The sequence below is a fragment of the Brassica napus genome, chromosome C3, assembly GCF_020379485.1.
Source record: "Brassica napus cultivar Da-Ae chromosome C3, Da-Ae, whole genome shotgun sequence".
Taxonomy (NCBI): Eukaryota; Viridiplantae; Streptophyta; class Magnoliopsida; order Brassicales; family Brassicaceae; genus Brassica; species Brassica napus.
Genome location: NC_063446.1, coordinates 19,744,039 through 19,756,823, shown reverse-complemented (window position 1 = coordinate 19,756,823; position 12,785 = coordinate 19,744,039). Strand labels below are relative to the sequence as shown.

The 12,785-nt window shown below is 33.6% G+C and overlaps 2 protein-coding genes across 11 annotated transcripts; one reads left to right on the top strand and one right to left on the bottom strand.

Annotated features, from left to right (window-relative positions):
- Positions 1-6,305: 6,305 nt before the first annotated feature.
- Positions 6,306-8,424, top strand: LOC106388544. 10 transcript variants are annotated; one of them, XM_048750958.1, is made up of 8 exons: positions 6,306-6,522; positions 6,646-6,715; positions 6,794-6,858; positions 6,937-7,023; positions 7,126-7,338; positions 7,469-7,542; positions 7,691-7,745; positions 7,951-8,424. In XM_048750958.1, the coding sequence occupies exons 2-8, from the start codon at positions 6,646-6,648 to the stop codon at positions 8,167-8,169; spliced, it is 783 nt and encodes a 260-aa protein (XP_048606915.1). In that variant the 5' UTR covers positions 6,306-6,522; the 3' UTR covers positions 8,170-8,424. The 10 variants fall into 10 exon arrangements, with proteins under 10 accessions (XP_048606915.1, XP_048606913.1, XP_048606912.1 ...); XM_048750956.1 differs by having other exon boundaries at positions 6,311-6,522; positions 7,945-8,424; XM_048750957.1 differs by having other exon boundaries at positions 6,327-6,522; positions 7,948-8,424.
- A 182-nt stretch (positions 8,425-8,606) lies between these two features.
- LOC125583646 lies at positions 8,607-12,576 on the bottom strand. Its single transcript, XM_048750952.1, has one exon. The coding sequence runs from the start codon at positions 12,553-12,555 to the stop codon at positions 11,260-11,262; it is 1,296 nt and encodes a 431-aa protein (XP_048606909.1). The 5' UTR covers positions 12,556-12,576; the 3' UTR covers positions 8,607-11,259.
- Between the last annotated feature and the right edge of the window lie 209 nt (positions 12,577-12,785).

The following is a 12,785-nucleotide window of genomic DNA, read 5'->3' as shown; positions in this document are numbered from 1 at the left end:
ACCCCACACGGATATGGATCCATGCTTTAGGGCCTATTTGCATACCCGGAGAGAAGGTCTATCCGTGGGCTGCACCTTCCCTTGGGGATTAGTCTGGGCCCTTTCATATACCCGGGATACCACCAGGTTAAACAAAAAAAAACATTTCTTTCTTTTGTCAAAAAAAAAAACATTTCTTTCTAAAAAAAAAGAACATCATTTTTCTTGCAAAGGGAGGTCCGTCCACTAACGGACACATATTATGAGTTAACGACACACGTCTGTTTCATAACTTGCATGCATATGTAATATGTTACTAGATCTCGATCCGTGCAACCGTGCAGATTTTTGTTTTTACTTATTTTTATATAAATATTTTGTTTTCAATTCTAAATTGGTATATATTATAATATATATGTTCCAATCAATTTTTAAAACATAATAAGTTTACGGTATATTTTTTCATTGAATAGATTGTTTCAAACTTTTACATGTATTTGTATCTTCTTCTATATATATATTTTCGGATTATTATTTTATTATTAAAATCGTAACTATATATATAAAGTTTAGTAAAATATTGTTTTATTGTCATATTCAAAGATATTGTAACATTTCACAAATTTAGAAAGTTTTTAAAAAATTAAACTTCTCGCTTCATAGATTTATATAATCGAGTAAATAATTAAACATTTAGTTTTTGTTTAATTTTTAAAATAAACTATATAGTTTAAAATTTGTTTTCATTGGTTTAAAGTAGTAAAGATTAATCATTGTTAGATAATATGATTTTTGTTATTTAAATTTTTTTTTTATAATTTTAAAAGTTAACATCGCCAAATATTTAAATATTTAACATATGGAGGTATATTATTACAACATTAAATTATATTTATTTAATTTATACTATCTATTAATCCAGTGGATCATCTATTGTTTAAATCCAATTATTGATAGCCTAATAAAAATTTCTAGTAAGTCCAAAATTTAAATGATAAGATTAGAGATTAACTGTAACATGACTTTTTAGGAATAGATCCATTAGGTTCATTTTTAAAAAAATCACACATGAATCAAAGTTGTGACTTTTGTTTTAATATATAAGATGTTTCAAATATCTCAAATTAACTGAAAGTGAAAAGAAATGGGGACAACAATCCTTAGTTTAAGGATAAATACATGATTTTCTACATGAAAAAGCAGGGGTACTGAATGATCCACCGAAAAAATCCAGAGTTGGTTTCTTCTGTGTTCGTTGGTAAACTTTTTGTGCTATATTCACAGACATATATATTTAAACTTATGTGCTATAATCACACCGAACGAGATTCACAATTGCATTACTAAATTGATCGGCCAGTCCAGTTTATTGTAAAAACCAAAGTTTTGATCACATGATGTGTGTTGTAACGGTTACATATGTAAGTTGACAAAGTGAAACCGTTGTTTATAATTGCTGAGCGACCTCGGTGATGACTGGTCACCTTTTCCTCTCTCGAGAGTTTTTCTCTCTCCTCTCTTGAGAGATTTTCTCTCGAGAGAGGTTTCCTTCTCGTAAAGTCTATTGTCTATTATTGGACCAACAAAAAGTTTTTCTTTGTCAGTGGTATATATACTGTGAATTTTCTATTCATTTGGTTTTCATGCGAATTCTCTCATCAACTAACAAAATGTTTCAATTTTTTTCCTCAAAAGAAACTTACAAATGTTTATTAATAATAATAGTGGAGTCGACAAAAAAAATGGATTTAAAAGAACTCGTTATACTAGATTTGGGAAAATTGCCAAATAAATCTCAAATTCCATTCAGGCCAAATAAATCCCCATTTTTATAAAAGGCCAATTTAATTTTTTTTAATATATCTCATTATTATCTGCAAAATGATTTTATCTGCTCGGAAGAAGAGAGGACTCTCCACCGGACGCTGCCGTCTGAGCGTGGACGTTAGAAATTGGTGAATAAATTTTTTTTGAACCAAGTTAAACTCAATGTTTTTTCATATTTCCTTAGTAAAAAACAACATGCATTTTTTTTCTAAACAACATGTAATTCGTCAAAAAGATATGCTTTTTCTCTTTTTATTGAATTGTTTAAACGAGAAAATATTTTGCTGAGTAATTTTCATAACGCCTAACCTCCGAGATCTTCGCTAGATTTCCGCAAAAGTGCGCACGTGCTGCAGCAGTTACGGAAAATGGCTCGTCTTCTCCTCTTTAAAATCTCGTATCCTCCTTATTCATTCGATAACTTTTACATCAAGAGAAAAACCAACAAAACCTCCAAGCGTAAGTTTCTTTAGAGAGTGTTTCGTAGTTCTATAGTTCGTAGGGGATATTCACGAGTGCCGCGTGATATTCTATCGTAGTTTTATCCTGGGATTCTTATTCATACAGAAACCATTGCACTTACGAACAAATATTAAGAGTTAAGGAAATAAATTTATCTTGACTCCACGGTCTGTTTTTCAAAAACGTTTCCATTTAGTCTTTCCTCGAATCATCGGTTTCTTTAGCATCGTGTTTTGTATTTACGTTTATGTCAATTCGATTTATGGCTTCCTACAATCCCAATTCTTAATCACTTTTGTATCAAAAGTTTTAATCGGATTGATTTATTACCGTTTTATAAATGCTTTCTTTGAGGATTTATAAAATCGGCTTTCGTTTTTATTAAAACGGGTTTGCGATTTGCTTTCAGCACTTCCACGAAACATTTCTTGTTTTTATTTTAGAATGTTACCAAAACGATTCATTTCCCCGAACGCTTCTAAAATGCGTTTATGAAATAACCTAAAGTCTATACAAACGGTTTCTGCCAACGCTTTTAAGCGAGTTTGCAGAATGTTTTTCAGACTTATATTGATATGATTTAGTGATTTGTAACGCTTTTACATTCTACTAAAAACAAATAAAAATGGCAATGTTGGTGATGAAACCACTCTCCGTACCAAAAAATTAGTTTTGTTGTAATATTTAAATTTATGTAATTATTATGTCTATATGTATTTTTTTTTTTTTTAAAAATTATGCGTTTCTGTTTTTTTATCTAATTCTAGTTTTAATATATTAAAAATCTTTTTTTAAATTTTATTTAATTTTATGTATAAAACTTGAATTATAAAAACAAATTTAAAATATTTATAAGATATAAAAAATTTAAAGATTACAACGATAAATAAGAAAATATTTAAAAATCATAAATATAGAATGTAATTCCAGAAGAAAGAAAGCACCGAAGCTAACATAGTTCCTCCCTAATCATTAAAATCTTTTAAATATGTATAGTCTGTAGAATCTTCAAATATTTGGATTCATTTATGTTTATGTAGAGAATTTTTGAAATAATTTTTATAAGCCAAATAAATTGAGTAAATATAGAATCTATATTATATTGCTCTCTCCTCAGCGTGCCACGTCAGCATTTTGTGGGTCCCACTTTTAAAAAGTGTGAAAAAGTGTCAAGTCTATGGCTCGAACCCGGGTTATTGAGATATAAACACCAACATTTATACCACTAAACTAAAGGATACTTTGTACATTGATGGCCAAAACTAATATATATTTATGAAGGTCGGAAACCCTTGCTTCTTCGGTTTTCTCTGTAGGCCGAGCCCAGGGAAGAAAAATAATATAGATTGTTTTTAATTGATTTCTTGATTCTTTGTTGAATAATATTATTTACAGATTATGTGATTCATGGGTTTATTCCCGCCGGACGTGCTAATCATTACATGCCATCTTTGAAAGCCGGTTCCATTGTGTAAGTCGATCTTTTTGAGGTTGATAGGTGCTCAAGCATGTACAAGATAACTGATCATTCATTCCTCATTTGTTTCATCTCACCAACTATTATTGATGAAGTCATCACGGATGCTCCTAAGATCAATCTCCAGTCATAATTAGATTGTTCGACAATTTTCAAGTGATTGAGAACACAAACCTAGAACTCCCAGGTATATTATCATATTGCATCTGGGTTTATATTATGTTTCGATATCATAACTGATATTTAAACTCACAGATGTGGTTAGGCAAATCCGTTATGTTCAGGGTTCTGACTTTACCAAAGAAACAACCCGAGTCGTTATCCGTCTCCTCATTGATCCGTAAGAAACAATCAACATACAATTCCCTTTATATTATTATCTATATTGTGCTAACATCATAATCAAAAGTATTTCCTACCCAAAATATGTGGTCGTCTATTTATCTCCCTTACTTATCAAACTAATTTTACACAAACCTTTATTTTACAGCTTAAAAGAAACCACAACATCCCAAACAATCAAAACACCAAAAACTAGAATTCCAAAAAAGACAAATCATTAATGATCACCTCTGTTTTTTGTCTAATCTTAGAAATAAACTTCAAAACAAATATACCAAATCAATCACCTCAACTAAAACTCAACGACACATACATCGAGTCAGCTAAACAAATACAAACTACACGACCAACTATTTAACAATTTACAAACTTACTTTCGCAAAGAAGAAGACGAAGACGACAACCAAGATCAGTGAAATTACCTAACCAAAAAGGCATAGTAAATTACGAACTCTGATAAATACAGCTAACAATGATTTTTGTTTACATATTACCCATCAAATAAAAGAGAAACAAACACAACCAAACCAGAATATACAAGATAAAATCCCGACAGACACAAAGGCGGCAACAACACCTCCACCTGCTCACTCCTCTTGTCTTATAAAAACAACTTACATGCCCAATGTCAACATGTCAATATTATTGTCTTCTTATGAGAAATACATAAATTCGTTTAAAACCCATTAAGTCTCAAATACTCAGAACTGTTTATAGTTATTTCTACAAGTCTTCATGTATTTGTTTTAAAGGTTCGTTAAGAGCAACAAGTTTAAAAATAAAAAAGAAACATATAACAAACATAATAAGGATAATAAAAATTATTACTTAATACACAAAACTTACACAACTAAACTGGTGAAAAAATATCCAGAAACAAAAGGTACTATCAACAACTTTAATATAATTTATGTACTCTTAATAGTACAATAAACAAATTAAAAAGACAAACAAACAATAAGTTTCAGTGACACAGCAAACAGCACCACGAACTATATCAATCACATTACTAACACAGTTTAGTACTTCATAAGTGAAGAACAATGCATACACAATTCATCATCACAACTCTAACCCTATAACAATAAAAAAACTTGAAAAACAACTCAAAACGCAAAATTCACAACTACAATAACCCTAGCAAATATTGAGATGAAACAAAAATTCTGTCTACAACTCTGCGCTTGCGCGGAGACAATGCTGTACAGAGAAATAAATAGGTTGAGAAAGCCATAGAGTATTTACTAAAATTAAATGAGAAGCAGTTATTTCGGATCAAATAACTCATTCACAAAAAGTAGTCACCTCATCTCATTCATTCAACTCACCTTATTGCGAAATAGGATAGTTACAATAAATCTCCTCATCTCTTTTTTGTTACAACAAAGTGGAAAGTTACACGAATTTAGCCAGATGCCCAATTTTGATTTCTATGCAAACAACATATGATGCTTGACTCTTTACCCTCTTTGCTAGGTGTATACCATATATCCACATATATATACTGTATATATATATATAAATATATCTTAGTTGATTCCGAAACAACAGCAGAAGATTTATTGAACTAAAAATGGATAAAATTTCACTTGCACATATTCATCTATTTCATTCTTAAATATTATATTGTTCTATAACAATTATAACAATGATTTCAATTAGTGTTTGATTCATTAACTAAATCTGAATTCTCGGGTCCTGCTATCTTTTTTTCAATAAACATGAATTGAGAATCAAATACTGTCCGTGTTTAAAGAACTGGGCTGCAGGTATTTTCATCAAAAGCCATTATTATTCTCAAAACCAGAATTTCAGAGAACCCACAAAAAAACTGAAACCAAGATTTGAGTAAAAGTACACAGAGATTGGACAAGTGAACCATAAGAGATACGGAAAACACAAGTTCGGAAAAAAGAAAAGAACGGAAACTAATTGTAAGGACCAAAATGTAAATAAAAAGATAATTTCAGATTTGAAGTTGAGTAGTAAAACTTTAAATATGGAATTTTATTTTTCAAAATTCTAAATTTGAAGTTTTGAATTTTTGAATTTTTTTTATAAAGCAAAAAATTATATATTCGAAGTTATAAAGTTTTTTTTAGATGATCCATGAGAGATGAAAGATTTTAAAACGTCGCATATTTTGTTTTCAGATTAGGAAATTTGATAAACGTGTGAAAGGATTCACAATATAGTATAGATTACTTTGACTGAAAACGGAAAATATATATAATCATCTTGATATGGCCTATAGATCTTTTATCCAATGATAATTTGACACGTATACAGAGACAGAAACCTTTAGGCATCGTAACAATAACCGGTTCAAATAGATCTACTGTTTCTGCCTAAAAGGTACTAACAAGTTGACTCAGTAATCTCTGGTTTCACTCGTCGTCGGATAAAAAAAAAAGAAGAGCATTTCCCTTAAATCGGTAACGATTTCTCAACTCACAAGTCAATTGGTTCGTGAATCCGTCAATTTGATTGGGAAAACTTGGGTTTCTTTTCTCGTTTGGTTTAATTTGTGTTCCATCTCCGATGCTCTGTTTTTGCAGATGGCGACTGAAAATCCTATTACTACGGAGACCGTTGCTCTCACCGAGAAGAAAATGGACATGTCTTTAGGTGTGTGTGTGTTTTTTTTTTATCTTTAATTTTTCTTTGTAAGCTCATCATACAAAGATGCATGTGTCATTCGTGTAGATGCTATTATCAAGATGTCAAAGAGCAACACCAATGTCAATAAAGGCAAGAAACTGAGAGCATCCGTAAGCAGTCTTAAGCTTCTCAATACCAATGGTGATGTCTCTTTATTGAACCACTGATTGTTGTTTTTGAGGCCGCAGAATAAAAAGGAGAAGTTTAATGGTGCGGCCAAAAACAGTACGGTAAAAGCTCAGCTTTATATGGACTCACGGTCTGATGTTAGACAGGTTAGTACTTAGTATTGTTGTTTCAATTTGTTGTTGTCATTAGCTTCTTTGTCTTGTCATTTGCTTTGTGTTTATGTTCTGACTTTATATCGTAATTTTCAGGGTGCTTTTGCAAAGAGAAGGTCTAATTTCCAAGGAAACCACTTTCCTGTTACAACAGCTGTTGCTCGTAATGTTGCTTCTGGTGCTCCAATCCGTGGTAGACCTTATAACGCTGGAAGGATGGCTAATACGAATCAATCAAGGTCTAGACTGCTTGATAATTCTCTGATCGTTTGCTTAATAACATGGGCTCCCTCTATGCTTGTGTCTGAGGTGAGAGGCTTATAAGCTCCTTACCATCGGGTGTTTCTATGGGAATGTTGCACGGGTTTGTGTTCTTATGTTTCGTAACTCCTTGCTGGGTGATAGATGGTGTTCAAAATAGCTATTCAAAATCATGCAGTTGAGTCTAAGGGGGTATTTGGATTGGAGGCGTAGTCAGAGATTAGTGTGTTGGTGGTACTTATTAGATTTGAGGTAACTGAAGGGGTTCAGGCTCATTGACCAAAGACTTTGCTCATCTGTTAATAATCTGTTACCAAGAACACGGTATCAGAAGGTTGATCTGTTGATTGATCCCCCTGCAAAGCTTTTCCAGTTATTCAGCCGTTTTTCTTTTGTGCAGGTTCCTTACTCCACCAGCTCAGTATGGATCTGCACCAAGAGGGTTTGTCTCAAAGGTTAATTCTTTATATCTATATCTTAGATCACCTTTGTGTGGTGTTCAGTAAGCGTGGAAACGACCAACCAACCATGCATGAGTAGTGAACAGATCCAATATGTGTATCTTGTGTGTGTTATTATATGAGCATTATGATGACTTATTGGCATATCCATATCAAAATAATGAATTGATCTTGATCTGCAAACATAATGCTGCAGCAGCAGCAATGGGAGAAGATAGAGCAAAAGCAAGCAAATGGAGGAGGAGGGCAGAGGCAAGGGCCTCAGACGCTGGACTCTCGGTTTGCAAACATGAAAGAAGAGAGGATGAGAATGAGAAGGTTTATAGAAAAGGGAAGCAATGTAGGCAACAATGGTGTTGGACTGCAGTACCAGCAGCAGCAGCAATGGGGAAGAAGAGCCACAAGATTCCCCAACTGATTTATGTGATCCGCAGAACAATGGCGTTACTATTAATGCAGATTGGTTTGGATTCAATGTTTGAAGTGTACAACATTCATTTATGAATCTTTCTCTTCTTGGAGTCTAGCAGAAGAGGAAATATTGAATCTTTGGTTGTAATTGGTGTGTTCTTTTGGTCAGGGCGGGATATGGACATTGATCATTTTGCCCTCTCATCTCTTAAGCTTGCACAGAAATGTAATCACATGAAATGAAAGATTTCCCCTTGTAGTATTTGTAAGCTTTGATTGGCACATCAAAATCGTTAACTAAGTTCAATTATTAATCCCAGGTTAATCCAATTAACGCTATAGAAGCGCCTAAAGCTTTGATGATAACAAGGAATGCTGGTAGTTACCGAACCAAAGCTTAGAAACTGAAGTCTAGTTAAAAAAAACATCTTCATTGATTTCTCTGAAGTTGCAGAAGATGCTCATCCTGTGTTGGTGAATGTTTTGCATTTGCAAGAGGAGACTACTTAGAGAGGACGAGAGAACCACTTCTCTTCGTTCTTTTCACTCTGTAATCATTGTATTGAAACAGATTGAAAAAAAACTTGATGGAATTTTAAAGAAGCTCATGAGATTCACCACCAATGGTGGAGAGAGATGATCAGATATTTGAGAGACCAAAACTTGATATTTCTAACCGGAATGTATGTTAAACCAAAACTTGATCTTTCTAACCGGAATTTAAACTTTTCGTTCCGGTTTAGCCGGTTCAGTTTGTCAACTTTGTAAGCTGATTTATAACATTTTGGACCTCTGTAAAGCTTGCAAAGCCACTCGCGTTTTCCCGCTCTCTCTCTCTCTCTCTCTCGTTAGAGAATGACGATCACACCGATCATCACTTTGCATCAGCTGGTGCTGGTATCATCTTGTCTAGTGGATCTGAACTGGTACGACTCTTGTTTTAGTTCGTTTTTCTGAGTACCATCTGAGGAGGAGCAGTATGTAGCTAGGTTGAGCAGTTTGTTGATACGTTCCAGCAGATGAGACTGAGCGTTGGGGAGGAAGCTTCGAATCGTCTGGTCTCTGAAATCGGTTTTCTATTTATCCATTGGAGTGAATGATGATTACATCCATTTTAAGAAATATCTCCAGACTCTCTACTCTCCCTGGCTTTTTAATCAGTTCTTGGCTTTTAATATGAAACAGGAGCTCAAGGTTAGAGCTCATTTCTATGTTTTTATATATCTGCTCTTGGTGGTAGTAGTAGTACACAGGGATAAACAAGTATGATTCCAAGTGCATAAAAAATGAATGCTTTTATACTGATTATTACACAACAAGTCGCCTATATATAAAGACCAAACCTAAACCCTTGTTCTATTTTGGATCTCTGAATGCTATCTGAAAGCTCTTTAGGCTGCCTATTGATGCCCCTAAATATCACTGAGCTATATATGTTTTCTTCATCATTGAGTATTATATCATCATTTGATCACCACGAATAAGACAAGTATTATGTTTGTTTCACAGACCTTGTACAATGTTAAAGTGAGAAGGATGGTGGTGATGGGGTTGCCACCCATTGAATGTGCACCGTACTACTTGCAGAAATACATAAGCCATAATTGAGAGTGAGCAGAAGATGTGAACAGCATGATCATTGAGTCCAACTTCGTCATTAGATAGATACACTGTCGATCAGCTTAACCATGAGCTTCGAGGCGTATGACGTGTTTGAAACCGCTATGGATAGCCTCAAGAACCACCAACTCTATGGTAAGCAACAAAGACAACACTTCCATCTCAATTCTTAATTCAGAAAAAAACTTTGATTGCTAACAAAATATCATTATAATCCACTTGAGAAGCTTCCATATATATAGAACGGAGTATCCGTAGCCTATATGGAGCTTGCTGATCATGTTGGAACTCTCTAAATGTGAAAGAGGCTTCTCAAAATGTAGTTTAATCTTAGTCGTGTGCGTGTTTGTGGTCAGGTTTTAAAGAGACGACGGAGGCTTGTTGTGGGCTAGGGAGGTACAACCGTACAAGGGATAGCTTCCGTGCATCTCGCCTGAGATGGCTTGCTCCGACGCCGCGGGATATCTATGGTGGGACCAGTTTCATCCTACAGACGCCGTTAACGCCATCCTCGCCGACAATGTATGGAATGGTAGGCACTTAGACATGTGTTACCCGAGTAACCTAGAAAAAAATGCTCCATGCTTGAAATTTGAAAGAACAAAAAGTCAAAAATGCACATATAAAAACATGTTGTAAATGCCCATTGTATATCATATGAGTATGAATGGTGACCAAGTAACGACAAGGAATAATGCATTTCATAATGTTCCTAAAAGAAATCACCATTCATAAGGAATAATTTTTCCTTCTCATTTCCCACCATTCTTTATTCTTTGTCAAATTTGAAATGGAACAACCATTCATTTTCGTTCCTGCAATTTTATTCCTTTACGTTCTTTTCGTATTCGTTCCTCTTATTTTCGAAATGGTCACCAGTCGGATAGTTTCTTTCCATTAAGACCATGTACAATGGTTTCAACACCCTCTTCACTTTCAACACCCTTATTTTCCCCTTTTAACATTTCACATCATCTTCTCTTTCTTCCACCTCATTTATTTAACACCCACTTCATTTTAAACATCTACAATGGTTTGTTTTAAAATTATCAACACCCTACCCCACAACTTTTTATTCAGATTATTTTATTTTTCTTACAATATAATAATTACATATTAATAATTAATTTAAAACTAAAATAACATAACCTTTAGTAATATTTATTTTAAATTATTATATTTAGCTGTCTTTTAAATCATACAAAATAAATAATAAAATAATTAAAATTAAGAATATATTCATCTCTAAGTTAGATATTTACCTAATTTTATTTTCAAAAATACAAAAATTAATATTATTAAAACAATTAAAATTAAGAAACTTTAAATACACACGATACAAACACATATTATTAAGAAATTTTAAACATACATGATACAACACACACAAAATAAAAATAGATAACTTAATTAGTACAATAAACTCTTAAAGCGCAAACAATAAAACTTTTCAAACACACATAAAATTTAAATTATTTTAACCATGAAGCATTCCAAATTTTGCCCATATGTGTTTGATTAGATCTGATTGCAATTCATGATGTATATTAGAATCACATAATTCAGATCTAGCACGCACATGATTTGCATATGCTGGTAGCACCTCTGTAGAAAATGGTTGTGGTGTACTCGAACCACTTGCCTCTGATTGATCATAATCAGTCCAATTCTGAGCATATGTATCTCGTTCATCCTCAACAATCATATTATGCAATATGATACATGACCGCATGATGATAGCGAGATCTGATATCTCCCACATGCGAGCTGGTTCACGAATGATTTTAAATCGAGCCTGTAACACTCCAAATGCACGCTCGATGTCCTTCCGATATCCTTCTTGATATTTTGCAAATAACTTGTCTGGTTCACTTTGAGGAAGTCTGATTGATTTGACGAAAGTTGGATAAGAAGGATATATACCAACAGCTAGATAGTATGCCATATCATATGGACGTTGGTTTACAAAAAAATTAACTCTTGGAGTATTAGCTTGTTCAACATCATCAAACACCGGCGAACGATCTAGAACATTTATATCGTTTAATGTTCCCGGACATCCAAAAAATGCATGCCAAATCCATAGATCATGAGATGCAACTGCTTCAAGTATAACTGTGGTGGTTCCCTTATCTCCACGAGTAAATTGACCTTCCCATGCTGTTGGATAGTTTTTCCATTCCCAATGCATGCAATCGATACTCCCGATCATCCCTGGAAACCCCCTCATCTCACTGACATGCAAAATTTTTTGCAAGTCATCTTGAGTTGGAGCTCTGAGATACTCTTGCTCGTACAACCGTATGATTCCTTTACAAAATCGACGCAAGCACTCCAATGCTGTAGTAGCTCCTATTTTGATATATTCGTCAATCGCATCGGCAGCAACACCATACGCTAACATTCGCATGGCAGTAGTACATTTTGCTAATGGAGAAATACCTTCCTTATTTGCTGCGTCAACTCGTTGGGTGAAATAGTTGTCACTGCTTGATAGGTCTCCAACAATACGAAGAAAAACATGTTTTCGCATCCGGAATCGCCAACGAAACATTTGCTCATCATATGTAGGTTGATCGGCAAAGTAGTCATCAATCAGCCTTTGATTCGCTGCTACATGATCTCTCTTGAAGTATTTTCTCTTGCTACGAGATGCATGGTCTTCCTCGGGTTTTTTTTGGCGCTCTCTAAACCGGTGTACGATATACCTCTCTTCAAGCTCACACTGTTTTTTGTACACTTCAATATCAAATGGAAACTCTGATGGATCCATTGATATTTTTTGTAAGATAAAATTTGTGTTATTGGTACTTCTATGAGAAAATGAGTTTCCATTTATAAAAAACTGAGTGGATGAAAATTGTGGACTCCAAGTAAATATTAAATTGACATAAATAATAGATAACGATAGGATTCTCTTACAAAATCAGAAAGTCACGGATTGCATACAAACAAAATTATAAAAGTGAAAGTGGACAAACATTATTAAAGACGAAAAATACA

Bases quoted from the DNA above. Each gene is read 5' to 3' on its own strand.
- LOC106388544 (XM_048750954.1), top strand. From the start codon at position 6,646: ATGGCGACTGAAAATCCTATTACTACGGAGACCGTTGCTCTCACCGAG. The intron at 6,859-6,936 runs GTAAGCAGTCTT...TTGAGGCCGCAG, and splicing joins GCAAGAAACTGAGAGCATCC to AATAAAAAGGAGAAGTTTAA. The intron at 7,024-7,125 runs GTTAGTACTTAG...CGTAATTTTCAG, and splicing joins CACGGTCTGATGTTAGACAG to GGTGCTTTTGCAAAGAGAAG.
- LOC125583646 (XM_048750952.1), bottom strand. From the start codon at position 12,555: ATGGATCCATCAGAGTTTCCATTTGATATTGAAGTGTACAAAAAACAG.